This window comes from Microtus oregoni, unplaced genomic scaffold (assembly GCF_018167655.1).
Source record: "Microtus oregoni isolate MIOR12 unplaced genomic scaffold, Mior012 000000F_ref0000247, whole genome shotgun sequence".
Classification (NCBI taxonomy): domain Eukaryota; kingdom Metazoa; phylum Chordata; class Mammalia; order Rodentia; family Cricetidae; genus Microtus; species Microtus oregoni.
In genome coordinates, this window is record NW_024543059.1 from 265,060 (window position 1) to 292,573 (window position 27,514).

The 27,514-nt window shown below is 50.1% G+C and overlaps 2 protein-coding genes across 4 annotated transcripts; both read right to left on the bottom strand.

Annotated features, from left to right (window-relative positions):
* Positions 1-2,403: 2,403 nt before the first annotated feature.
* On the bottom strand, positions 2,404-8,696 carry LOC121447182 (mitochondrial uncoupling protein 2). Its single transcript, XM_041650289.1, has 8 exons — positions 8,356-8,696; positions 7,501-7,662; positions 5,129-5,350; positions 4,793-5,003; positions 3,814-4,008; positions 3,630-3,731; positions 3,179-3,359; positions 2,404-2,816 (listed from the first exon to the last, which is right to left on the bottom strand). The coding sequence occupies exons 3-8, from the start codon at positions 5,252-5,254 to the stop codon at positions 2,702-2,704; spliced, it is 930 nt and encodes a 309-aa protein (XP_041506223.1). The 5' UTR covers positions 5,255-5,350; positions 7,501-7,662; positions 8,356-8,696; the 3' UTR covers positions 2,404-2,701.
* Positions 8,697-14,604: 5,908 nt separating this feature from the next.
* Positions 14,605-25,830, bottom strand: LOC121446309 (mitochondrial uncoupling protein 3). Of its 3 annotated transcripts, none has more exons than XM_041648867.1 (8): positions 25,758-25,830; positions 21,375-21,589; positions 20,768-20,969; positions 20,408-20,608; positions 19,356-19,457; positions 18,789-18,969; positions 16,219-16,309; positions 14,605-15,172 (listed from the first exon to the last, which is right to left on the bottom strand). In XM_041648867.1, the coding sequence occupies exons 2-8, from the start codon at positions 21,498-21,500 to the stop codon at positions 15,152-15,154; spliced, it is 924 nt and encodes a 307-aa protein (XP_041504801.1). In that variant the 5' UTR covers positions 21,501-21,589; positions 25,758-25,830; the 3' UTR covers positions 14,605-15,151. The 3 variants fall into 3 exon arrangements, with proteins under 3 accessions (XP_041504801.1, XP_041504782.1, XP_041504792.1); XM_041648848.1 differs by having other exon boundaries at positions 14,605-15,574; XM_041648858.1 differs by having other exon boundaries at positions 14,605-15,949.
* Positions 25,831-27,514: the final 1,684 nt, after the last annotated feature.

Genomic DNA, 27,514 nt, shown 5'->3' on the forward strand with positions numbered 1-27,514 from the left:
AGTTAAATCTTGAAATAGGGGGTTAAGGGTGGTGGCACACGCCTTTAATCCCAGAATTTGGGAGGCAGAGTCAAGTGGATCTCTGAGTTTAAGGCTAGCATGATCTACAGAGCGAGTTCCAGGACAGACAGGATTTCTGTATAAACAGAGAAACCTATTTCAAAAAACAAGCAACAACAAAAAATGAGACCTTGAGACAAAGACTCTGGGCCTGGGGCTCCAGGAAGCATCTCAGTATAGCAGTCAAACGTGGGCCTTAGGTCAGATACCAGGGCAGGGCAGGTCACTTCACTTCTCTGGGTCCTTTTTGTTGTTGCTTTGTTTTTCAAGATAGGGTTTCATAGTGTAACCCTGGCCGTCCTGGAACTCACTCTGTAGGCCAGACTGGCCATGAACTCATAAAGATCCTCCTGCCTCTGCCTCCCATATGCTGGGATAAAAGGCATGTGCCACCACCACCAGATGGTCCTTTTTAAAAAATAAAGTCTTTTTGTTGTTTGTCTTGAAGTGTTTTTCCTACATTTGTTGGTGCACCATATGCATGCACTATTCTCAGAGGCCAGAAGGGGGCGTCAGATCTTCATGGAACTGGAGTTACAGATCTGGGTACTGGGTCTGCAAGAGTAGCTAGTGTTCTTAACTGCTGAGACATTCCTCTAGTCCTCTGAATCCTTTTACAATAAATAGCTCAGCCCCTTCATAATGACCTTGGAAAGCAGATGGCAAGTGAATTGCTGCTCTGTGGAACTGACAACTGATTGTGGCTGCCTGCTGTGAGGGCAAGCCTTGAGCTATAGGGAGGTTGTGGAAGTAGGACTTCCGGCCACTGCTACCCACCCTCCTGAAGGGCTCTGTGGAAAGCCTGGCTTCCACCAGACCTTTATGAGATTCCTGTCACCTCAATAACTGGGCTATCTAGAGGGCAAAACAGGGTTTATCATCCACCCACTCATATTCCTGAGGCTTCTGCTACATTTTTAAATAATTGCCTCCCCTTTCTCAGATCATCTAATATCATTCTCTATCATAAATCCAGTGGTCCCACATCTATACCACATGTCACAACACATGGCTGGCATATTGTGTGCCCTCACATGACCTCTGTTTGTTAGCTGTTGGTAGACATGCCTAGGGTAGACATTCCCTGAAGGACTTAACACAATGGCCAGACCTCCATTTGTTGTGTCCTTGTGTGGTGAAGCAAAGAGCCCAGGTTGCACTGCTGACCCACCCTCATTGTGGCTTGTTATCAGGCCTGAGACTGTGGCTGGAGTTATCAGAAACTGAGGACTGGGCACACTGTTCTATGGGAGTCAGTCTAACATCCTGGCCTCTTGTCAAGCACTGGGAAGGTGCAGCCCTCTAGCTCTGATCCACATCCTGCTAAGGAGTGGAGGGCCAGAAGGCGGAGCAGCTTTAGGTTGGGAGGACATCCTGTTGTCCAGGCCTGGCTTCACAGTGGCCAGACTCAATTCCCCAAGGAGCCCCAATAATGTATGCCTTGTCCTGGCCCTCATCCGAAACCTGTGTAAGATGGGCCTCAGAGACTTGACACAGTCCAGATCTGGGACCTCACAGTCCCCGCTCCTTGAAAAGAAGCAGCCCTGCCTCGCTCTCCTACCTGAAGACAGCTGGAAAGAGGATGAACTAAACGACCTAAGCCTTGGCTGGTCGCCAACCTTGGAGAGGGTAAGACTTCCAAGAGAGGGTCCTTAGAAGTCAGGTGTGGTGCTGTAATCTCAGCACTTGGGAAGCTGAGGCAGAATCGTAATAAGTTTGAGGACAGCCTGGACTACAAAGTGAGTTCCAGGCCAGCCTGGGCTACAGTGTGAAACCCTGTCTCAAACATCAAAACAAAATCCCTACAAGCTGAATGTTTGCCAGGGACCCAAGCCCAGTCCTTCAGTGGGTCAGGCCTGCCCTGTCCTGGTTCAGGGCACGCCTACGGGTGTGCTTATAGTCAGGGAGAGCCTAACTTGCCCTCGGGAGTCTATGACTTGGGGAGGTAGATTATGTGTTTTAAAGCAAGCCCCCCCCCAAATGGAAGGTTCTGGAGTTTGTCTACATCTCTCAACAAGTTGATGTTCGGGGACAGGAGTATTTTCACTGTGCAAATGGGCAGGCCTGGCCAGTGGGGGTGGGGATGGCAGCTCTATAGAGTGCCAGGTGCTGAGTGACAGCTTACAGAGCCCCAAGGGAAGGGCAGGTGGGCAAGGGTTCTGCTGTTTCCCTGGGCTGTTCCACTGTCCCCTCAATGTAGGCTGGGTCTGGAGGAATGGACTAGATGACTCCATGAACCCCTCCCCTGATGTTACCGTCATCCCTTTTTAAAGTCACTGGCTTCCTGCCCTGCCTGCCAAGATGCTGAAAAGGCCCATTAACTCAAGACCTCTAGACACAGTTTATGAGAGATAGAAGACACCAACGTTGAGCTTGCTTTATGGGCGGAGGCTGGCTGAGCTGGGCTGGGAATGAAGACAAAGATTTGGGTTTAACTGTTAAAAATGACTAAGGGCTCAAGGTCTTGACTGGTGCCAGGCCTTCTCATTGTGGGGCTATCGGCACTGGGGCACAGGGAGATGAGGTGGGAAGGGAGTAGGGGTGAGGGAAATGAGGGACTGGAAAGGTGTGGGGCTGGGCAGAGGATGGAGGAAAAGGCAGAGCAGGGAGGTAAGCAGGGTCCAGCATCAGTGGAAGATGCTCAAAAGGGTGCCTCTCGGGATCCGTAGGCAGCCATCAGAGCCCTTTTGAGCTGCTCATAGGTGACAAACATCACTACGTTCCAGGACCCCAAGCGGAGGAAGGAAGGCATGAACCTAGAAAGAGAAAACACAAGTCATGGAGGTATGTCCACCCTCTGCTTCTACCATGGGGCCTGGCCATCCATCCAGCCCATGGACTCTATCTCAAAGGAGGCTGAGAGGATCTGGAGAAGAGCCCCACAGCTCTGTGCCCAAGAGCAAGAATCTCCAGCAGCCAACTCACTGGTTTTGCTGTACTGGTGAGTAGAATCCTCCAGCATACTAGGCAAGCACGCTACCCCTGAGCCACTCCCTTTCCCCTCTAAAAAATAGAGGTGACCACAACTTTGGGGTGTTTGGCACTTGGCTGCATCTCACTTCCTGGTGGTTCCCTCCCTTCTATGAGGCCTGGGGTTGGGTGGGGGTCAGAGACTCACCCCTTGTAGAAGGCTCGGGGTCCCTCCTTCCGGAGCATGGTAAGGGCACAGTGACCTGCGCTGTGGTACTGGCCCAAGGCAGAGTTCATATATCTCGTCTTGACCACATCGACGGGGGAGGCGATGACCGTGGTGCAGAAGCCCGCCCCGAAGGCGGAAGTGAAGTGGCAAGGGAGGTCATCTGCCACAGAGCAGCAGGAAAGGCGGTGAGCTCTCCCCAGCCCACCCTGACCAGTGATTGCAGCAGGAAAGAGTTGTAAGGAGAGGTTTAAAAGACACAGACTGCAGCTAGGATCCCTTAGAAAAATTTAAAAGATTCTTTTGGCCAATCTAGCCTGTTCTATTATGTACAAAGTGAATTTGAATGGTGAGAAATATAAACTATAAGCAAAAGGCAAACAAGATGAGAAGATGTGGTCTTTAGAGAACAATACCCGCCCCCAGCTCTTACCAGTCATGAGGTTGGCCTTCAGGAGAGTATCCTTGATGAGGTCATAGGTTACTAGCTCAGCACAGTTGACAATGGCATTACGGGCAACATTGGGAGAGGTCCCTGTAGAGGAAGGAGAGTTTGTGTGAGCTCAGGGTGTGAAAGAAAGGAGGGGAGGACAAGAAAGCCAACACCCAGCACACACCTTTCCAGAGACCCCGGATGCCCTCCTCTCGTGCAATGGTCTTGTAGGCTTCGACGGTGCTCTGGTATCTCCGACCACTGCCAGCCCGGGCCTGAGCCTGGAAGCGGACCTTTACCACATCTGTAGGTTGGGCCACAGCGACAGCTAGGGCACCTGTGGTGCTACCTGCCAGGAGGCGGCTCCCGATGCCTGCATCTGTGGGCACACAAAGGGTCAGTGGTCAGCCAGGCTTGCACTCATGTACACCATACTCTTGCCAAACCACCATGCAACTAGACTACTCTTGCTCTATATAGTCCTCACAGGGGTATAACAAGGAGTAACACAAAATGGAGACAGTACTTTCTCAAATGTGCTCATTTAAGCTACTTTGCAGCCTTGGGAAATCAGTCAGTTCCATTTACCAAATGTGAAACCCAAGACCAAGAGAGGTGACTTCTCCTAGTAGAACTGGACTTGAGACAGGTTGTCGGTGGAGCTCTACCTCTTCCTACAGTGTCATCCTGGGAAAAGCATCCTTGCCTTGGGTGCTCAGTTTCCTTACATGTCAGGGGGCTGTGGTGACACATACTTAATGTCAGCACTTGGGAGGCTGAGGCAGGTAGAGATGGTCTGACTCCAGGCCAGCCAGGGCTGTAAGACCTGTCTCAACCCCCTACCCTCCAAGGAAAGCTTATTAAGGAGATAAAAGAATACAGGCTATCAGGGCAAAAAGATGTGGTTGCTGTCTCTCCAGTGTGTCTTTGGCCCAGTCCTTCCCCTATTTCAAGCTTCAGGTGACCCAGGAGGTCACCTACTGCCATGGTGGTTGTGAGGACTCTCATGGGCTCATACCCTGCTCATAGCCTAGACAGCCTTGGTGGGGTCCCTTCCACTTCTCCATTTCTCTGATCCTCCCAGGGGTCTTGGGAAGCCTAAAGGAGCCATTCAGCTAAGTGAACTAAGGTCATAATCGGCTGGGTCCTAGCTGCACACTCACGTTCTGAGCCCTTGGTGTAGAACTGCTTTACAGAGTCGTAGAGGCCAATGCGGACCGAAGCAAAGCTCATCTGGCGTTGCAGGCCGGCGACCAGCCCATTGTAGAGGCTGCGTGGACCCTCAGTGCGCACCATGGTTAGGATGGTGCCCAGCACGCCACGGTACTGGGCATTGGCTGCAGTGCGCACTAGCCCTTGATTTTCTCCTTGGATCTGAAAAGCCAAGATGAAGTGGCTATAAGCACTGGCGGATGGTTCTGCCGATCTCATGCCAGCTCTAGGATCCTCATCGCCCCTGACGGGTCTGACCAAGGGAGGGAGCTACATTTCATCCTCACCTGCAGCCGCACTTTGGCGGTGTCTAGAGGAAACGTGATGAGATCTGCAATGCAGGCAGCTGTCCCAGCTCCCAGGAACTTTACGGTGGCTGTCGGGGGCACGTCTGTGGCCTTGAAACCAACCATGATTCTGGTCTCGTTCTACCTCCCAGAAGATGGAGAAAAATCGGAGAAGTGGGAGCCTTCGATCAGCAAGACGAGACAGAGGAACTCTGCTGGAATCTAAGCCAAAAGAAGAGAAGACCTTGGGTAACAGCATCCCGCAGCCTCCCTCCCTCTCATCGCCTACTTATCCCTGCCCACTTTCCCTATAGGTACCAAGGAGGTCTCAGGGGTTACAGGAGGGAAACCAGGGGAGAGATCCAAGAGTAGTCACAGGGTCTGGGAAGCAATTCCTGCAAGGAGCTGATATTCTGTGAAGGGTTCCCTCTTATTTAGTGTAGGGACAATGGCTTCCGGGTCATTCTAAGACTGCCTCACAGCCACCAATGGGCTCCTGATCTGCTGGCACAGACTCCAAAGAGGAGGCCTACAATCCTGTTCTGTGGGTCTATCCCAAGGGCTACAGAAGTAAGGGAAAGTTCTGCCAGAGCAGGACCTGGCAGGTCAAACCCTACAGGAGAGGTTCTGGCTGGCATGTAATTACTGGAGAGAGATGTTAATTCCATCCTTGCCAGCCCCCACAGCTCAGGTCCTTTGCGTCCACAGGTGTAGGTTTACAGAGGTTCACCATCCACCTCTCCAGGTTTATTGGCAGGCACAGGGGAAAGATGGGAGACCTGGTCCACCAGGAGGCCTGTTTGTTTTTCTCCGGTGGGAGGACATTCTCAGTTCTTTGTGGTGGGATGGGAGATGCAGGTCACGGCTATGCAGAGGAGATACAGGAAACCAAAAGGCCCATCTTGTTCTTAGAATTGGAACACCACCCTTCTCACTGCCCCAGGAGGAAGTGAGCCCAGCACCCAGTGGGGGAGGGTGACCTGCTTCTTCTTCCCTAATTTCACTTCTCTGATTTCATGGGTGCAACTGTTGTGAGCTCAGCTTGATTGGTTGCCTGTGTTGCTAGGGCTCAGAAGGAGAGCCATAGCTGGGGGAGGGAGGATGTGGTGGTAGTCACCTGTGAACATAGACAACCATGGAAACAAAACAGCTGGGACAAACAGAGCCATCAGAGAAAGTCACCATGACAACGGTTCTCTTTGAGTCTCGGGCCCCTGGGGCTTAGTGAGACTAGGAATCAAATGGCAAACTGTAAGAGTGGGGTGCAGGTGCTCCTAGACTCCACACTCCTGAGAGCAGCCCGTGAGGCAGCTGCCCTCCCTAGGTCCCTATTGTCTGCAGGCTCCACAGCTGCTCAGTTTGTTCTGTTCTACACTTAATGCCTCAGTTTTCTCAGTCCCAGGCTCTGAGGGGCCCCTTCACGCCAATTCAACAGTTCTGAGAGGCGTTGACCACATCTCTTTTCCAGGCGTCAGCGGCATGACGCATGTATGTCTGCCTGATCTGGAGCTAAAGGGTAGCACGGTGGGAAACCCAGAAAGATGAAGTTTGCTGTCCGGACCAAAAACAGGTGGCCCAGCTGCCATTATGAATGCTGTTTCGGGTTTTCCAAAGGTTAGGCCCTTTAGGGTTGGGTATAGAGGCAAAGATCACCTGTACTAAAGCTATTGTTACAACTAAAACCCAGACCTAGAAAGTTAATCATGCTAGGCATGGTGGTGCATGCCATTAGTTCCTGGACTTGGGAGGCAGAGGCAGGTGGATCTCTGAGTTCAAGGCCAGCCTGGCCTATGTAGGTCAACCAAAGTCGCGTGGTGAGACCCACAAACAAAACAAAACTAAAAACCATTTGATAGGACCAGACAAGTAAAATTGTAGGTAGTAAAAAGCTAATCTCATTCACAGGGGTGGTCAAAGAAGGGAGTTCAGATCGGCAAGATGGGTAAAGGTGCTTGCCACTGAATCTGAGGAACTAAGATTGATCCCTGGGGCCCAGATGGTAGAAGTTGTCTTCTGACCTCCATCTACCTGCCCTGGCACCCACATGCCTTTACACACACACACACACACACACACACACACACACACGCACACGGACAAAATACGACAAATACAGAACCAGAGGCCCAATAAACTCCTGCCCCCTCTGCTGCTGACTGTCAAGTCTGGTTCCGCTTGGGTTAGGATTTCCTTTACACACCGCAGACCGCCATCTTTAAGGACCAGAAGGCGACCAGGGTGGCAAGAGTGTGTACTGAACTGTGAAGAGTCACTTGCCAGGGTGGAGGAGGGTAGTTTTGATGACCTGTTGACTGCAGTCCTGGACTACAGACCTGAGGGAGGAAAGCCGGCTTCCTTAGCCTGGCTCTTACCTGGCACGGAGCTTTGAGGTCTCACACTGAGGCCTCCAGGATCAAGCTTCTCTAAAGGTGTCCCTTTCTTCAAAACTGCCAGTGGCTATCATGGCCTGATCCCCTCGATTTTCCATAGAAAGTGGCTGGGAAACGAAACACTTAAAGATCATACTATGTGTCCTGTGGGTGAGAGGAAAGAAGCCAAGTTTAGAACGGGTTGTTCTCTTTGCAGGAACACAGCCTACAAAGGAAGGGTCATCAGCCTGCTAGGAGGAACCCAGGGCCTGTTTCACTCAGGGTAACCACATCTCCCACACTCTGGCTGAGTTCCAAACTTCTTTCCCCCACAGTTGTGTAGATAGGCAGCCCGGCTGTGCTGGGACACAGTCACTTGACTGTTGAGTGGAGCACTGTGTCTCTGTGTGCGATCATGATAAGCAAGCTCAGTCCCTCTGTGTCCCTACTCCCACCTCTGGTCTCAGGCAGATTGGAGAGTCTGACAGTGTCCAGTTAATTTCTAGGCCTCCTCCAGGCACAAACAACCCCAGAAACCAGAACAGGTTTGAGGGCACATGGCACAGAGCAGCCTGGTGACAGTCATTCTGGTCACCGCTGACGTGGAAGTCCCCTACCCCCACCCCCACAAAGGCAGGCTGTATGCATCGTGGCCAAGGGGAAGGAGTGGACGGATAAAGGCTAACCTGCAACCAAATGGACGCCAGAGACGCAGAACAAAGAAACTTGGTAAAGGAAAGAGACAGAAAGGAACAAGAGAGGGCAAACTAGGCCTCCAGGGAAGGGAAAAGAAAGAGCAAAGAGAGATGGAGTGGGAGGGAGCTGGTGCGGCCGGCGCAGGGCTGGGGCCACGCTCACCGGACCGCAGGAGAACACACTAGTGAGAGCGGCGGTGTCCGACGACAGGCAAGTGAAGGCTGCCTAGGAAGCGCTCGATCCGAAGGCACTGCGGGCGGGGCCGATAGTGGCTGCGAACCCGCGGCTGAGGAACTTAAGGCTCGCGGGCGTGGTCGGGGCGTGGTGTGGCCGGGGCGGAGCCAAGGCGGCCCACTCCCCCGGGTGAGAAGCTGTGGTGGTTGTCTGGGAGGCTAGTGTCGTCCTTGTTTCCGCGAGGGCAGATAATCTCGGCCCTCTGGTCTCTGGTCCCGGGGTCTGGTCTCTGACTCTGCCCCACTGTGAGGACAGCCAGACTGACTGGACCCCGCTCTGGCTCGCGACCCTACACTCTACAAGCCACCTGCGGACCGGGCGGGGCACGGGCTCCAGGGACCGGAACCAACCCGGGCGCGGCGGTGGGGTGAGGCTGACGTTCCCGCCTTCTGCCGCTCCCTGGGGACCCGGGTGCCCAACGGCTGGGGTGGGGCGAGGGCACCTGGCCTCCCCCTCTCTGTGCGGTCCGCAGCCAGGCCTGCGCCCCGCAAGGAAGAAGGCAGGGCAGAGCCCAGCCTGCTGCAGTCCCAGCAGGTGGACCGGACCTCAGTTAGATAATGGTCATGCAAGGGTGACAGACATAAAAATAATACTTGAGCCCTGAGTCCGGACTAACAGGCATTATGGGAGGAAGCAGGTCTCAATTTATCTTTGGACTGTGTCCCTGCTTTTGGTACGCGCCAGCGTTTCTTCTTTTGTTTCCATTCGTGTCTGCCCAAAGATTTGCTTCAAAGAAGTTAGATCAGGGCGTGGAACTCTCTTTTTCTTGCCAAGGAGTTAGTTAGGCGCCCTAAGAGCAGGAAGCCGGAACCAAAGGCCTGAATATTCTTGAAACAGAGGCTCAAGTAGGTTTGGTTTGCTGTGGAAAGTGCAGTGGGAGGAGAGGGTTGAGTGAACCCTTGTAGTTTAAAGCAATTGCTATGCACCAGGTAGGCGTGGACACCTCATTTAACCCTTCCAGGCTGTTGTTAACCTTTGTTTTCCAGAGCAGGAAACTGTAGCAGGCCTCCGACCTTTGTAAGCCCTCAGACCTTAGCACAACTGACTCCATGATGGAAGTACCATTCAGGCTCTAAAACTCAACACACAAAGAGCACCATCTGCCAAAATGAACATAAAGGTCTAATCCATCAAAATCCACAGTTCTTCAAAAGTCTCTAAATGCGCTAACCTTGCCTTTTGGCTTCTGTCGCTCAGCTTCTAGCTAGTTTTGTAAACTGAAGTATGCCAACTCCGACCCATTTTTGAGCTTAAAAGCTCACCCAGAGAATGGTTCTGTGCTGCACTGGGATAAAGCTGGGTAGTAATCGGTATGAACCATCTTCCCTAGTGGATACTCCACAACAAAACCAAATCCAGAGAGATTAAATAATTTTCGTAATGCCACATAGTGGCACACTCTGGGTTAAACTCTGGCCACTTGGGAACCAGGTATATAATGTGCCGCTCCCCCCCCCTCCAATAAGTAGGAATTATTGCAGGGATGCTGAGGGGGCTTGAGCTGGGAGGGGCTGGATAGCTACTACTGCAGGAAGTAGATGCCAGGGGATAATGGTGGCTGGAATCACCTCTAGAGTCACCTGGTGTTCAGCTTTTGCCTTGGGTTCTGACTCCATCTGTGGTAAAGAGACCGCCAGTGTTCTTGGCGAATCTGTGGTAGAGAGGGAGATCCAGATGGATGCAAAAGCCTGCATACCGGGGTCTTGTTCTGCTAGTTAGAAAGAGAGAATTTCAATGCCAAAGACATCCTACTGTCCTTTGGATGGATTCCGAGATTATCTCTTCTAGAGATTATCTCTCTTTTTTTTTCTTTTGTAAAGTTCAAAAGATTGTCAAAAACACACAAATGACAGAGAAAATTGAAAATATTAATTGAAATTAATAAACATCAGCATGAGAAAGTCAAACATTTCCAAAGTATCTGGTAATTCTTGTGAAAAATATTGAGTGGATGCTGTCAATTCCTCTCCTCAACATTATCTGATTCTTTTTCTCCTTGTCCACTACAGCCTGGCAATTGTACTTAAGTCAAGAAAATTTGGTGAATATATACATAAAGTTGCAAAACAAAACAAACAAAAAAATCTGTTAAAACCATGTCTCAATACGTAGCCCATGATGTTCCTTAATTGATGGTCATGCTGCCTCAGCCTCCCAAATGCTGCCACCACATCTTGTTTAAAGTTGAATTAATTTTTCTTCCTTAGTCTAAGACAGGGTCTTGCTGTGAAGCCCTAACTGACCTGGTACTGGTCATGTAGTGCAGGTTAGCCATGAACTCGAGGCAAACATCTTGCCTTGGCTTCCCCATTGCTGGGATTATAAGCATATGCCTCCTGTCTGGCAAAAGTTGGTTTCTTTACAAACTACTAGCTGGGCAGTGGTGATGCATACAACCTTAATTCCAGCACTTGGAGGCAAACGCAGACGGATCTCTGAGTACGAGGCCAGCCTGGTCTGCAGAGAGAATTCGAGGACAGCCAGGGCTGCACAGGGAGACCCTGTCTTGAACAAAAATTAATAACAAAATATGTTAGAAAATTATGCTAATCTTAAAATATGTCTGCTAGTTTTTTTTTTTTTTGGATTTTTCGAGACAGGGTTTCTCCGTAGCTTTTGGTTCCTGTCCTGGAACTAGCTCTTGTAGACCAGGCTGGCCTCGAACTCACAGAGATCCGCCTGCCTCTGCCTCCCAAGTGCTGGGATTAAAGGCGTGCGCCACCAACGCCCGGCTGTCTGCTAGTTTTTGAAGTTTTAAATCTTTGGGCAATAAAATAGAACTCCGACTTGCAGGTGTCACACTGGAAAATGATACACAGAGGAATCCTATTCAGATGGACTGGATTCAAAGGGGAAAGGAGCTATGGCAACAAGCAGGAAGCAACTTAGTTTTGTTTTTGGAGGTTTTTAATTTTTAAAAATTACATAATAAGTTGTAGGGTGCACAGAGTGTGGTATGCCTGCCAAAGTCAAAGCGGGCTGTAAGTGCATGTACCTGCTAAGCTGTCTTGTCAGCTCCAACATGTAACTTCATTTAGATCTCTACTGCAGGTTGCAGGGTCTAAATCAAGGAAGCCTCCCTCCACAGTATAGGAGACTCGGGGAAAAAACTGAGTTGTTCTTACTTGTGAAGTTATATTTTTATTATGATGTGGACATGGAATTCTGCTTCTCAAAATCTCTTTGTATTCCATACTTGTCCTTTGCCAGTGTTTTGAAACATATGAGTTCTTTGTTTAGGAAGCTGCTAAGATACTAAAATTAGACTTTGACAATTGTTGATGAAAGATTTCCTATAAAAGAGTTGAGCCAAATGGCAAAGCAGCTTGTGGGGACTCACACTTTTGGTCAAGCATTTGAGAGGCTGAGGCAGGAGGGTTATACAAAGACTCAGTTTCTTTCTGTCTGTCTACTGATCTATCTATCTATCTATCTATCTATCTATATCTATCTATCATCTACCTGTCATCTATCTACCTATCATCTATCTATGATCTCTCTATCTATTATCTATCTATCTATCCATCATCTATCTATCCATCTATCTACCTATCATCTATCTTCTTTCTATCTACCATCTATCTCTCTCTCTCTCTCTCTCTCTCTCTATCTATCTTCTATCTATCTACTTATCTAACTTTTTGTCTGCCTATCATCTATCTATCTACATCTCTCCTTCCTTGATGCCACGTGCCTCTGCATCACCACCGGCCTCCAGAACACCTGGGCCAAGTGAGTGAGTGGAAGCCTATGAGACACCTCCTCATAAAGTTGATTTATTCCAGGCATTTTGGGACAGAGTTGGAAAGATGACTAACAACACTAGTCGTTAAGGAAATCCAAACCAAAACCATGATGGGGTGCTACCTCATACTTACCAAGATGGCTATTTTTTTTCAAACCCCCAAAAGTAATATGCACTGATTAGAATATGGAGAAAATGGAACCCTTGTGAGCAAGTAGGAGACAGTCATGGGGCAGGGGCTGTTCTCCATCTTTAAATTTTTTTTCCCGTTTTTGAGACAGGTTCTCACTTCATAGCCTTGTCTGGCCTAGAACTTGGTATGTAGACCAGGTGGCCTCAGACTCAAAGATCTCCCTGTCCCTGCCTCCCAAGTGCATTAAGGCGTGTGCTACCATGTTTGTCTGTCTTAGTTTTGAGACAGGGTCTCACTGATTTGACTAGTCAGTCTGGTCATTGAAGACCAGGCATCCTCTTGTGTCTGCCTCCTCGGCACTGAAATTATGCAATTGCAGAAGTGCAGGAGATTCAAACTCAGGTCTCCATGATTTTGTCACAGAGCACCTTACTGACTGAGCCATCTCATCACCACATACTTCTTTTAGAGACAGGTTTTACATAGCCTGGGTTTGACTGGAACTAAGAAGCAAAGACTGTAGTTGAGCCACCAGTTTGGTTCTCTTCTTCTAATGGCTGAAGCTACTGGGGGCAGGCATTCAGCTACTTGATCAATAGCTGCCAAACACTTCTCCTATGTTGGCTGTAGTGGTAGTGACCTCGGAGCACGTCTTCCCCAAAGAAGGCAGAGATCAGAGCCCAGTTGGAATTATTCTGCTGTTCCTGAGTCCAGTAGACATGTGAGCCAGGTTGCTGTTACTATTGAAGTTAAGCATGTGGTAATGGTGTGTGTAGGGTGTGTGTGTGGGGTGGGTATGTGTGTAGGGTATGTGTGTGTGTGTGTGTGTGTGTGTGTGTGTGTAGACACAACTGCTTTGATCCAACCATTTTTGTGGAGACTGTAGGAGCTGACAGTTGTACAAATACTTCTCTCAGGACTCCCCCATATGTTGTCATGGGAACCTTGGCTGCTTTTAATATCCCATGGCTACCCAGAAAGACCTTGATTCATCTTCAAATGCCCAGTTGTTTATATACACAATAGAGTCTAACTTCCAGTGTGTGTGCCTGGATTCGTATTTGTGCATGTGGGGTGGAGGGATGGGTGGGTGGGGTAGCAATAAGATATAAAGGAGAAACCAGACCATGACAGGAGAAAAGGTTTAAGGAAGGGATGTGGGGAGATGGGCAATTGAATCAGGTGACATGGTGGTGGTAAAGGGGCCCGAGCTGTAGGGAAAACATGGACAGAAGAGCAGGGGAGGAGGAGCAAACAAAGTGTTTGTGAAAGATCTCAGCCCAGAGGAAGGTGGACCTCTGTGAGTGTGTGTGTGTGTGTGTGTGTGTGTGTGTGTGTAGTGCACAGAGGAAGGTGGACCTCTGTGAGTGTGTGTGTGTGTGTGGTGCACAGAGGAAGGTGGACCTCTGTGAGTGTGTGTGTGTGTGTGTGTGTAGTGCACAGAGGAAGGTGGACCTCTCTCTCTCTGTGTGTGTGTGTGTGTGTGTGTGTGTGTGTGTGCAGTGCACAGAGGAAGGTGGACCTGTGTGTGTGTGTGTGTGTGCAGTGCACAGAGGAAGGTGGACCTCTGTGTGTGTGTGTGTGTATGTGTGTGTGCAGTGCACAGAGGAAGGTGGACCTCTGTGAGTGTGTGTGTGTGTGTGCAGTGCACAGAGGAAGGTGGACCTCTGTGAGTGTGTGTGTGCAGTGCCAGAGGAGGACAGGAGGTGGGGTCAGTTCCCTTGGATCCAGAGTTACAGGCATTTATGGGCTGCCTGCCATGTGAGTGTTAGGAACTCTGGTCTTCTGCAAGAGCAACTTGTGCTCTTAATTGCTGAGCCATCTTTCTGATCTCCTCCCCTGCAAGGTGTTTCTAGTGGGGCAGGGGTGTCACTGACACAGAGAAGCAAAGGCTCTCTGTGGCTAGTCCAGTGAGGTAGGATGAGGCTTGGAGACTGATTCTGCTCTTTCTTTTTTCTTTTCCAGACCAGGTCTCAGGGTGACCTTGAACTCCTGATCCACACCTTCCTCTACCTCTTGTGTGCTGGGATCACAGGAGAGTGTCACCACGTCTGGTTTATGTGGTGCTGAGGGTCACACTCTGGGATGTGCGTGTTAGGAAAGTGCTCTAGCAGGTGAGTCCATCTCCAGCATGGAGCCTCTTCTGACTTCCATCAGAGCCAACCAAGCTCCAGAGAAGCAAGATGAGACAGTATATATCACATGTGTGACAGTGTAAGACACAGCTTGAAAGATGTGCACTGTCTTAGTTACTTTTCTATGGCTGTGATAAAACACCATGACCAAGGCAGTTGCACAGAGAAGGAAGTTTTATTTGGGACTGACAGTTCCAGAGAGAAAGCGTCCATCTTGGCAAGGAGGTCTGGCAGCAGGCACAGTGGCTGGAGCAGCCACCGTGAACTCACATGTTAAATTGAAAACAGGAAATAGAAAAACTGGGAATGGCACGAGTCTTTGGACTCTCAAAGCCAGTCCCCATTGACACATTTCTTCCAGCAAGGTCCCATCTTCTAAACTTCCCCAAACAGCCACTAACAACTGGGGACTAAGTATTCAAATGCCTGAGGCATCTGGGGGACATCTCCTTCAAACCGCCATGTGCAGTTAAACTTTTCTTTCTACTCATTCCTCTGTTTGTTGTGTTTGTACATATGTACATTCACATGCATGCGTGGGTGCCTGTGTGGTGGTCAGATGACAACTTGCAAGAGTGAGTTCTCTCCTTCCACCATGTGGGTCCTGCGGATTGGACCCACTGAGCCGTTTTTGTTGCCAGATGTGCAGTCTTAAGCTTGGAAATTGGTCCTGTACTCAGCCCTCCCTTTTGTAGATGAAAGGCTGAAAGCTTACCAGATACAGCATTGTCTCTGTAGGCAAAGGCAGTGAGAGAGAAGAAGGAAGTCTAGGAGGGTGGAATTGGGACTGTTGCCACCCCGACAAACAGGACTTGAGAGAAGGCTGGAAAGCAGTCGTTCTTATTTTCCTTAAGGTGGGAATTCCTTTTATTGAGGCATAACAATTTTATAAAGACTGTGGGTCCTGACCCACAGCCCTCTGAGGTCACCAGACAGCAGGTTCTCACGGCTTCTGTCATCTGTGGTCCTCACCATGCTGGTGTGGATGGCCTTACCACAACAAATGCATTTTCCTCAGGCTTCCTCTCTGGACAAAACCTCTCCTAAACCACTGTCTTCACTTTAAACTGCAGACGGGCATTGTTTTTATAAAGTGCTTCCATGCCCTGCTTCTCTCTTGATCCTCCCAAAACCCTGAGGTAGATAGGGAGGGGCTGTGATCCACCATACATCCTCAGTCCTCTAGTGTCCTGGGTGGGCCCGGTCAGCCTCGCTTGTATGGACTCAATGCTTTCTTCTTCCTTTCTCATTTTCCCCAGCATCCTACTGGAGTCCTTGGCAGGTTCAGTACAGAAGGGCAGATGTGCCTGGGTGACTGCAGCCTGTAGTGAAGTGCAACTATCCCTGGGGTATCCAGTGAGCTGATCTTCCCAAAGCTTGCAACCTTTCCTGTTTTTTATTCATCGTCTAATCCTACATTTCAGGGAAGCTGGCAAATCTCCCTTTTGTCCAAAGGAATCTGATGTTGTTTTCTCTTGCCTAAATGTTAGGCGTCAAACCGGAAGGGTTCTAAAAATTAATATAATTTAATTCCCATCAGGTCAGTGAAAAACAAAGATGTTTTAGGAAAAAACACGGAAGGCTGAAACTTGCCTCCTCTTTTAGTTCAGTTTCTCAAGTCAGCAAGGATCACAGAGTTCTTTTGGGGCCAGGATCCCCTGAGTTTGCTGGGCCCACCAGGCAGAGAGCTGCGGTTTGATTCTATTCTAGGTAGCCTCTTATGAGGAAAGCAACAAGTGGCCCATTTGCCTTGTTCAAAATGGAGATTCTCGCAATACCTGAACTTTCATCAAGGCCCGTTTCAGCTGCTCGTAGGTTACAAACATCATCACATTCCAGGCTCCCAAACGCAGAAAGGAGGGCATAAATCTGAGGAGAGAAACAACTACCTCGTGAAGAGGACCGGGCTAGGAGGCACAGACACACCTACCTGTGCTGTCTCCATGCTATCTGAAGGCTGCTTGTCACAATTATTTTTTCTGAGATCCGTTTTGGCTTTGATGTCACTGCTGAGGGAATGTAGGCAGGAGTTGGAACCAGAAAAGGAACAATAGCTATCATTAAGGCAGGTTACAGTGTTTGGAAGTTAATTCTCAGAGGTCTGTGGGCTCACTCTGCTGGCTGCTTGCCCTTTGTTAAAAACTGAGGCCAGAGAGGCTGAGGCCCTCAAACCACAAAGTTGGGGCTGGAGAGATGGCTCAGTGGTTAAGAGCATTGCCTGCTCTTTCAAAGGTCCTGATTTCAATTCCCGGCATCCACATGGTGGCTCACAACCATCTGTAAAGAGGTCTGGTGCCCTCTTCTGGCCTGCAGACATGCACACAGAATATTGTATACATAATAAATAAATAAATAAATAAATAAATAAATAAATATTTTTTTTAAAAAAAACCACAAAGTTGGTAAGTAGTGCTGTAGGGTTGAGGCACACTGTCTGACCCAACTCATCCTGACGCTAGGGGCTTTAGGCTCATTTACATGCATATTTCCACCCAGAGAAAGCCCAGGCTAGGACATGAAGAAGTAGATGTGGGGTAGGGTGGAGGGACCATGGCACCAGAAATCAGTTCGTTTCCAGAAAGCTCTGCTCAGCTACTACCCGGGGGAGAGGTCCATCTGACCCTGCTTCTCAGAGGCGGGGACGATCCTGGCCTCTGGTCCCTCAGCTCAGTCACTGTCCAATTGCTCCCTCTCGGTCCCCCTGGGTTCTGCGGGATCAAGTTATCATGCCCTGGGGATGCCAGGCCCTCTTCTGTCCCTTTAAACACATTGCTGTCCCCTCGGTTTGGATTGTCTTTCCAGTCTGAAGGGCTGCTCTTCGTGCTGTAGGATTCATTTGGGCATGGCAGCCAAGTACCATGGCATTTCCTTTGTTGGGGAGGGTATGGGAAGGCTTTACTATGTAGTTCTGGCTGGACTTGAACTCAAGGCAAGCCCTATTTTAACCAGCTTGTCTTGGCTGTTCTTGAACCTTCATATAAGGATTATATCACTGTGGCAATATTATCCACACACCAGAGTCAAGCCAAACCTGGGCTAAAATCCTAGCTGCTCCAACTTCAGGTGCCTTGTCTTAGAAGTAAGGACAGTAAAGCTGGGTGTGCCAGCACCTTGTCTATGATTCTCTGAGGGAGGCATAGGGCAGATCCTGGCACACACACAATGTTCAATAAACATTTGTCAAGTGATAGAATAAACTGAGTCACAAGCTGAAAACACTCAGGTGAACCGTGTTGGGTAACAGGTTGAGTACGCCATTTCCAGACATGAGAACCTCTGTGGCTTCTGTTGGTCTGCTGCACTCAACTAAACATCACACACCAGAAAATACTAGCTGAAGGCAACAATGTGGGAGCCAAGCAAAGACCTTACCAGTGGGATAGGGTGTGGTCTTAGTGTTGGGGCCTCCATTTTGAAGCGCATTGTGGGGACTACTACCCAATTCAGAGGGCTGTAGCAAAGCCCTACATAAAGTACCTCATACAAGGCTCAACGTAGGGACTTGGTTTTCAGGATGAAGATGAACAACCCACACTATTGCATACTTGCTCTGTGTTTGGATCTTCAGATGATAAAAATGGATGAGTCACTGGCCTCAGCTCCAAGGAGCATGAAGATGAATTTGTAGGAGGTGAAATTACACTGGAAGGAGATCAAACAGTACTACTGATGTTCAGGGAGAGGGGGAAACACGTGTGAGGGAGGAGGTGGCATTTGGATTAGTCGGCAAGGGTGGCTGAGATTAGATTATACAGGCGTTGAGGAAGGCATCCCCATGGGCTAAGGTGCTGTGCACACAGATGCACACCCTTGGACTGAGTTTGAACTATGGAACCCATGTAAAGGTCGAAGGAGGGCACCAACTTCACGATACACACATACACCACACATAACATGTTATGGTGATAATGATAATCCTTCCATGCAGGAACAGGAAGCCTGAGTGTTGGCATGGAAGAATGGCACTCACGTTGCCATGAGTGTGGTGGTGAATGGTCAGAGCAGCAGGGGTGAAAATCTCCCCCGCCCAAAGTATTTGGAGACAATAATTTTATCTAGTCATGGCCTACTTTTTCTTAGGCTTCTGGGATAAGAAGACCCCAAAAACCAGGTGTGGTGGTATAACCCCTGCACCAGGTGTGTGTGCAGGGTTCAGAGGTGGAGCCAAGGGGAATTAGAATGTCAAGGTCATTGTTGGCTACTTAGCGAGTTCTAGGCTGGTCTGAAATTCACCAGACTCAGAGAAAAAAAGGGAGAAAAGGACAAAGAAGAGAAGACAGGAGAGAGAGGAAGAGAGAGAGCTCAAGTTTTTTGGAAAGAGTGGTAGAGGCAGAAGGTGACAGCTTACCCTTTGTAGAAGGCTGTGGGGCCCTCCTGCGCCACCATCTTCAGCATACAGTGTAGCGGGCTGTGGTACCTGCCTGGGGGCGCATTCATGTATCTGGTCTTTACCACATCCACTGGGGAGGCCACCACTGTGGCACAAAAGCCAGCTCCAAAGGCGGAGACAAAGTGACAAGGGAAGTTGTCTGTAGAAGGGGAGGGAAGAACAAATTCCAGGAATGGAGCAGGTGTGTAAGCTTTGCATCTCCAGTGCAACCCTGACCTGGAGCACAGTACTCAATGCTCTTGGTTAGTCTTCACAAGCTAGAACCTAGCATCTCTCATTTCTGAGTAAGAAAGCTGTGTAGTTTTTTTTTTTTCTTCTAGGAAACTGAAGTCAGAGAAGGCAAGGGACTGTCACAAATATACTGAGTATGGTGCTGGCCCTGGAACCCAGGGCTCTGGCTTCTAGCCTAGGCCTCTTTCTTCATCATAATCCTGAACTGGGTACTGCTCCTTGCTCTGTTTTTTTTTTTTAGATCCCTGATGCCTCTTGAGTGATACCCACTCCTGTCTCCCTACCCACTCTCACCAGTGAACAGGTGAGAGTCCAGCAGCTTCTCCTTGATGATGTCATAGGTCACCATCTCAGCACAGTTGACAATGGCGTTTCTCGTGATGTTGGGCCAAGTCCCTGTTAGGAAGGCAGGGAGGACTGATGAATGCAATGCTCCAGCTTGGGTACTGAGCTCTATAGCAGTGGACTTGGCCAGAGGACCACACCTCAGCCAAGTAGATCCCACTTTCCTTCTGTGGTTATCAGCTATCAAACTCCTGTACCTTCACAAACAGATGCCCATTGCTTGGCTGCATTTGGAGCATAGTTTGCACTCTGTCAACATTTCAACATGCCTCCCGGAGACCCAGAGCAGTCAGGAAAGGAAATTTTCCATGGAAGAGGGAGGCTGAGTCCCTAGGACAGTGACAGAATGTATGGCAGGACCCTGGGAGGCTTGGCATGCGTGGGACACCAGCAAGAGAGTACACTGGCAGCACTGCGACTGGGGTGTCCTACTCTTAAACACCACAGGGCCATTTTTCTCATGCAAAGATTCATGGGAATGGTAGTCCAAGCACAGGAGGGATTCTGGCATTTGCCAAGGGCTAAACACAGGGGACTCTACGGTCTTCATTCCAAAGGAAGTCCCCTCACTCACTCACTGCAACTGGCTCCACAGCTGTGCTCCTCCATGCTTCTGTTTCTGCTCTGTCCTCTGAAGGCTTTCCCCTTCTGTCCCTACATCTTGGTCTTTGAGATCAAGTGATTTTTGGATCCAGCTCAGCCTCTCCACCTCTGGCCTGCCTCCTGGCCCCCTGCCTGTGATGTAAGCTGCACCTTGGCTTCCTTAGTTCCTCTGCAGTAAACCCAGGAGGAGGGGACACCCTGTGCTCATTTCTGTCTCTCTCAGGCTGGCCTATGCAGGGGAGGATTGGTAAGGTGAACAATATTTGAGGTCCTGTGTCAGGTGGGGTATTGTATTTGGGTGTTCTTTGGGAGAGCCATGCTTTGGGAGTTCCTGCTTGCTGGGTTCCCTGTCTCAGTCCTCAGGATAGGAAAGCTCTGCCCAAGGGTACCATGTTTACCTTTCCACAGGCCCCTGACTCCTTCCTCCCTGGCAATGGTTCTGTAGGCATCCATAGTCCCTCTGTATTTCCTCTCGCCTCCAGTTCCCAGGCGTATCATGGCTTGAAATCGGACCTTCACCACATCTGTGGGCTGGGCACAGGTCACTGCCATGGCTCCCGTGGTGCAGCCTGCTAAAATCCTGATGGCGATGCTGGAGTCTGGAGATGGCAGAGAGAACCGTGAGCACTTAACACCGTCAAAATCTTGCCAGTGTCTATCACCAGTTTCCCCGCGTCCAGTTCTCCTTGTTGGACCACTCCATGTCCTTGACCCACAGGCCAACTGAGCTCCCACCCACCCCTGGTGCTGGTACTCACGGTCCTCTCCTTTGGGAGTGTAGAACTGTTTGACAGAGTCGTAGAGGCCAATTCGAATGGAGGCAAAGCTCATCTGACGATGCAGGCCAGCAACCAACCCGCTGTAGGGACTCCGGGGACCCTCAGTGCGCACCATGGTCAGGATGGTACCCAGCACGCCGCGGTACTGTACACTCTGCGCCCCTGGGTTCTCCCCCTGGATCTGAGGGACAAGTGCAGGGCCTGAGGAGCTGATAGGTGACTGGGGAAGGAGGGGCTGTGTGTGCAAGATGGTGCAGTTCACAAAGCCGCTCTCACACCGGAGTGGTTGGTTTGCCTTCTATCTTATAGTAGATGGAGAGCGGCTCACCCAAGCCCACACCGTTACTGCCTTACTTTTATTTTAGCCTTTACGGTTTACAAAACAGAGGTAGGTAAGCTGTAAAGAGCCGCATCATATCTAGGTATTTGGATTATTTTGGTCCCGAGGGAAGGTGGTAGGGACCAAAGCAGTGTGTGGAGTGGCCTTCCGCCAAAGCAGTGTGAGGAAGTTGGCACCTGGGCTGATGCTGCGCAGAAGCAGCTCCTCCTTCCTCATGAATCATAACCATTGGCCAAAGGCACCCACCTGCAGGCGGACCTTGGCAGTGTCCAGGGGGAAGGTGAGGAGGTCAGCAAAACAGGCTGCCATGCCAGCCCCTAGGAACTTCACAACTGTTGTCGGAGGCACTTCTGAAGGCTGAAGCCCAACCATGGTCTTGAGTGGCTGGGCCTGGTTCCTTTGGTGCCTATGGAGGTTCAAGGAGCAAGGTCGCCTGGCAATCCTTCAGTTCCCAGAGGCAGCTGCAGGAGATAAGGCAGAGAACACACGGAGTCTGGGCTGTCTGGCTCTGTCCTGCTCCCAGAGATCTCACAACACCCTGAAGGGGCGTTTCAAAGTGAGAAGACTGGGTACTGCCACACTTAAGCTGCCTGAACTTGGCCCATAAAAATCCTGTCTTTCACACCAAACAATCCCTGTCACAGAGGATTAAGGGGATAGCAGACAGGGCCGTTGGTATCATCACTGAATGGCTGAGGAAACTGAGGTCAGGCAGGCAGCATGCCTGGTTCTGACTCCACAGGCACCCTGTTCTCACAGTGTCTGCTGTTTCCTCACTGGGCAAGTTTTCTGAGGTGTCTCATGCCTCTTTCCCAAACAGGACAAACATTACTTTCGACTGGAGATAGTAATTCATCCTGGACTAAGCCAGTCCCCCCCCCCCCCCCCTCAAAGGACGCCTTAACCCTCCTGCCTCCTTGGTAGGTATTGAACTTAGGGCCTAGTGTAAGGTGAACCCTCTACCAATGAAATGCCTCCCTAGCACTCTCCTGTTATTTTTTAATTATTTGTATTTTATGTATGAGTGCTCTGTATATATACCTGCATGCTAGAAGAGGGCATCAGATCCAATTACAGATGGTTGTGAACCACCATGTGGGTGCTGGGAATCGAACTCAGGACCTCAGCTGAGCCATCTCTCCAGCTCTCGTATGTATGTATGTATATGTATGTATGTATGTTTGTACGTATGTATGTATGTATTTGAGGCAAAAGTTTCACTAAATTCCCCAGGCCAGTCTCGAATCTGAGATCATACAGCTTCAGGTTCTCAAATGCTGGGATTCTATCCCTACGCTGCTGTGTTTGGCCTGGATATACCTCTCTCTATAAAAGAATCCTTCTCAGTTTTTGTTGCTTCCCTCTGTAGGGTTTCCTGACTGGTCTGTTGGTGGAACTGGGCGTCAGGTTCTTGCTGTTGAGCCCTCTCCTTCCCAGTGGCTGAGGGCAGTGGTCTCACACCACTTGAGCTGCATTCGTTTGGAATACAGTTCTCTCAGACACCGGCAGACTGCCTCTTCATTTCCTTCACACTTCTCCTAAGATGTCACCTCTAAAGAGGATCTTTCCTGAACTCAAATGCTAACTCAATACCACTTTCAATCATCTCGTGGCACCAGTCACCCCTCGACCTCATCTGCTGCTGTACTGTCCCCCTCAGATGCACCGGCTCCAGAACAGGGGCCTCGCCCATCTAGGGGCGATGTATTTGTTGAGAAAACAGATGGCAACATCTTTGGGAGCTCCTCTCTCACATCTGTCCAAGCCCGTCCTCACCTCATGCCTCTGAGCTATTCCAGGGATTCAGCTGGTAAAGGCCAGCACACATAAACCCACCCATAGGGCTTGGTTTCCCGGAATAAAAACCCACGCCTGTGAGCTGCCTATGGAGCATTGTCAGCAGACCATAAGGGCTGGTTTAGACAGTGCCCACAAATAACTGTAGTGCACGCTGAACTGTGGTCAGTATAGATGTGGTCAGTATAGGAGCTGTTGAGGAGGGTCCCAGAGGAGGAAGACTGTCCTTTTGCTTGTAAGGGGTACAGAAGGATTAATGTAGGCCAGGCTTGAAAAGGGTTTTTGGCAGCTGCAATAATGAAAAGGATGGTCTAGGAGAGGCCTGAACCTGTAGGGCAGTGGCTCTCATCCTTCCTAATGCTACGACCCTTTCATACAGTTCCTCAAGGTGTAGTGACCCCCAATTATAAGGTTATTTTGTTGCTACTTCATAAGTGAAATTTTACTACCATTATGAATCATAAGGTAAATACCTGATATGCAGGATATCTGATATGGGGTGGGGGTTGAGACCCATAGATTGAGAATCATTGCTATAAGCGAAGCTCAGAGCAGGAGGAGCTGACTGCTGGGCTGTAAGGGCCCTGCAGTGGGAGCTTTCCACATACATGTCACCTCCCTCGATTTTCAGCTCCTGTTAGGAAGGGCAGCAGAGGCTTGGAGACATTAGCTTGCTCAGTGAACACAGCTCCTGGTGTCCAAACCCGTGTTCAGCCTATTTCAGGTTCAAAATCACTTTGGAAAAAGCAGGGCAGTACCTAAATCCAGTTTACAGATGAGAAAATAGAGGCTTAAGATGGAAAGAGGTTGACTGACCGCTGGTCACAGAACTCCAATCTAATTGTTCTGATAGCCAAACCATCAGTTGTCATTACTACACTATCCATGGTCTAGTCAACGTGGTCATCTGTCTTTGGTTGAGCATTCAAAGCAGTTACTGAGTGCTTCATAAAACCAAATATACATGTCTGGAGAAGGCTGGCTGAATACCAAGGTCCACTAATCAGATGAAAGTCATGGGCCCAGAGAGGCTAAAGTCTATGTGGGTGGGTACAGTCAGACCTTGGCTCTCCAGGCTCTTCTTTCAGCCCATCTTCTTGTCTGTCTGAGTTGTAAATTGAGAGAAGCCCAAGGAGGGGGTTCTTTGGAGAGTGAGGCCTGAGGCCTAGGCTCTTGAAGCCAACTTGGCTGGGAACCAGCTGTGCAGGCGTGTTAAGGAAACACCATCCACTTGCTCAGGCCTCATTCCCCTTTGCCCTACAGAAGGGCAGCCAGGCCTGGCTCCTTCCCAGCAGGGAGGTACTGGATTCCCTGCCCAGGCCTGGCATGTACTGTGGGAGCAGCTGACTCTCTTGATGGCATCTGGTGGCCTCTTCTTCGCCCCCAGCCTTGGATTTGCCTGGAGAGCTAGGCTGCTGGGTGACTTGCAATCACGAATCTGAGGTTCACACAGAGGTGGGGAGGCCCCTGGGATGAGCCTATCTTGGGACCATTCAGGTGCTGGCAGAAAAAAACCTGTGTTCTGCTCTGCTTTGTAGAGAAACACCGAGGTGAGTCACGCAAAGGACCTGTGTATGGCCACTGTCACACCGTGAGTGACTCCTCTGCTGGAGGGAACAGAGGGTGGGTGGTGCTGGTGCTGAGCCAGGTCCTGCAGAGACCACTTAATGGAGTTTTCTCCTTACTGGGGCCAGGTGCGCCTCTGGAGTTTTTGCTTCCTTGTCAACCAGGGCTTCCCTTCTCAACTCACTTTGTTCTCTGCTACTTTTGACCCTGCTGTCTTGTAGCACTGCCTCACTAACTGTAGGTCCATAGGAGCCTCCAAAGCAGGGAAAAGATCAACTTTCCCTCCTTCTCTGTGAAGACAGTCCAAGGAGGGCCAGCTGCCCAAAAATCATTCTTACCAAAATGAGGAGACAGGAAATGAGGTCAGAGATGACCTCAGGACCCTTTGGTAGAGGGCTGCAAATGCCAAGGTTAGACTTAGTCTAGTGGAGAATGAGGAGGGGCTGGGGGGTTGGAGCATGCAGGTGCAGGCATCAAAGACAGACCAGTGAGGATGGTGTTGGAAAGGTGCTCACAAGAGACCAAAGCCTGAGCTTGCAATTGGGTGCACCAAGTCTTTGAAGGAGTATCCCTGAGCCATGCATCAGAAATAGAAAGGACGGGGAGACATTCTTGAGTACGTGGGCAAGGTTAGAAAGGCAGACACAGTAGGACCCTCCCTGAGGTCAGAGCTCCCCAATCTCCTCCTTGCTGTGCCTCAGCTGTTATTTGAAAATCCTGGTGGGCTGCAGACCTTTGAAACCATCTGGAGGTGCAAGTTCTGAGCAATCCTCATCCTGTGGCCCTGCTAGGGCACGCAAAGCATGAGATGCTCCAGTCTACAGGGCCCATTTGTGTTTGCTGAGTGTGTCCTGCCTTCAGCTTAACCCGTTCTCTCAAGCATTTGCATCTGCACTGAGGACGCCAGCAAGTAGAGTGAGCACAGGCTTTAGAAAAGTCTGCCACACCTGGACCAGAGATGCCCTCATCATCTCTACCTAGGAAGGGCCCCAGGACAAGTGCTGGAGAGGAGTTTGTCCTCTGGGCGGAAATCCTGGGCCAAAGGAGGACACTGCCCATCTGTGATCTGTAAAATTCTAAGAGAGGGGCCAGTAGCACAAAGGGGAGTCTTGGGGAGTCACACAGATATGGGAGCTTCCCTAGGGCTGCACTTCCTTCATCTTGACCAGGTGGGGCTAGACCGAATCACTCCTGGCTGTGAGCTTCTATGGAAGGGAGAGCAGGCAAAGGGGGCAAGGGGAGCTGAGGCAAGGTATGGGGTCTCACCTATCAGTCTAGCCAAGGTAGGGGCTCCCTGGGGCTCCATTCCAGTGGTGGCAGCAGGATCCGATGGCCCCTCCTCACCATTCACTGTTGTCTCTGTTGCCTCTGGCTCGGTACTGGTCTTAGGCACCAGCTGACCTGAAACCTAATTCTGAGAAGCTAGTTGACAGCACGATCACTTGACAAGAGGCGGGCTGCTGTGCGGCAGGGAGGGGAGGGGATCAGGGAGTTCCAGATCTGGTTTATCTTCCTGGACCTGGGGCTCTTTAACATGGCTCTTTTGGGTTTTTAAGAGGAGCGCTACATTGGTGATCAGGGGAGATGGGGTGTGGTGTGTGCATTGTCACCTTTGAGAGCCCAAAGGTTCTCTGGGGTCTCTTCTTCCCAACAGCAATGATGATAAGCACCCTTTCTTGGTGCCCGTCGGGTGCTTGGTATTTTAGACACATCATTTCTATTTCCCTTACCTCCAAAGAAACAATTATTATCGGGATCCTAAATTTAAAAACAAAGTAAAACAATGTCCACTTAGAGCACACAATTCAAACACTTTTTGTAGAGTCAGGTTGAGCAACTACTATAATCTAGTTCAGAACATTCTCATTACAGCTCAAAAATACGAGTCACCCCTTCCTCCCCGCACCCCAGCTTCAGGCAACCACTCATCTTTCTGTTTCTATTTGCTTGCCCTAGATATTTGTTTGAGTAGGATCATAGAGTGTATGGCTTCTCGTGGCTGGCTGCTTTGACTTGCACAGTGGTGTTACACACCGAAGCGTGTATCAGTACTTCACTCCTTTACTGTGTGTAGAACCCTCATGAGTCAATGCTTTACACAGAAAACTGAACCTCAAGGACAGTGGCTTCCCAAGTACACAGCTAGGACACATATAACACACATTGGGTCTATCTGCTGTAACCACTGTTCTCCACGACATGTCATCTGCAGGCACTGAGGTTGGTCATAGCTGACACAGAAGGCAGACAAAAAGGAGAGGGGGCAGGAGAAGATAGGCAGGGAAGAGAAGATTGAGGCCATTTTGAAGCTAGAGCACAGAGCCCTGGTCCCAGGGTGAGTAGTGTGACGTCTAGTGTCTATCCTCTATCTTGGTCCATGCCCTGCCCTTACAAGTTTGGAACTATTACTCTGGAGTTGGGCAGGACTGAGAGCTATGGGGGGGAGGGGGGTTGGAGCTACAAGGAAGAGTCAGACTGGAGGCAGCAGGTCCAGGAAAAACCCGAGGGAGGGGAGCTCAGGTGACTCTGGCCTCCCGCTTCCTGCTTCCTGAGGGTGGATCTGCCTGGGCTTCTAGCTAGAGTTAGGCCTCTGCTAGAAGTTCTGAGGTTGCCTGCTACCCTCTCCGGCTCACCAGAAACCATCTGTTTTCAGGCGTCTGTGGAGGGCTTGTATATGTGGGAGTCAGGGAGACACTGGTTCATTCTAGTAACAGTGGCAGTCACCTCAGAGCTACTGGTCAGTAACACACACCGTCTTGTGTTGTCACCATCAATGTTCACCTTTTCCTTGTCACCAGCGCTGTCTGCAGCCTGTGGCCCTGTCCTCACTTGACCCCATTGGGTTATTTACAGGATGGAGCAGGGTTTGGCAGGGATCTTCTTCACCCGAGGCTTTACCCCTTAGGCCTGGAACCTGGAGGTTTCTTATTTCCCTGAGAGATGTGGAACTCCAGGTACTGGGAGCTCTCTCTAGTCTCCCTGAGTGTGAGGCCTGTGGCTGAGGCCAGCCCTGCCCTGGTTGG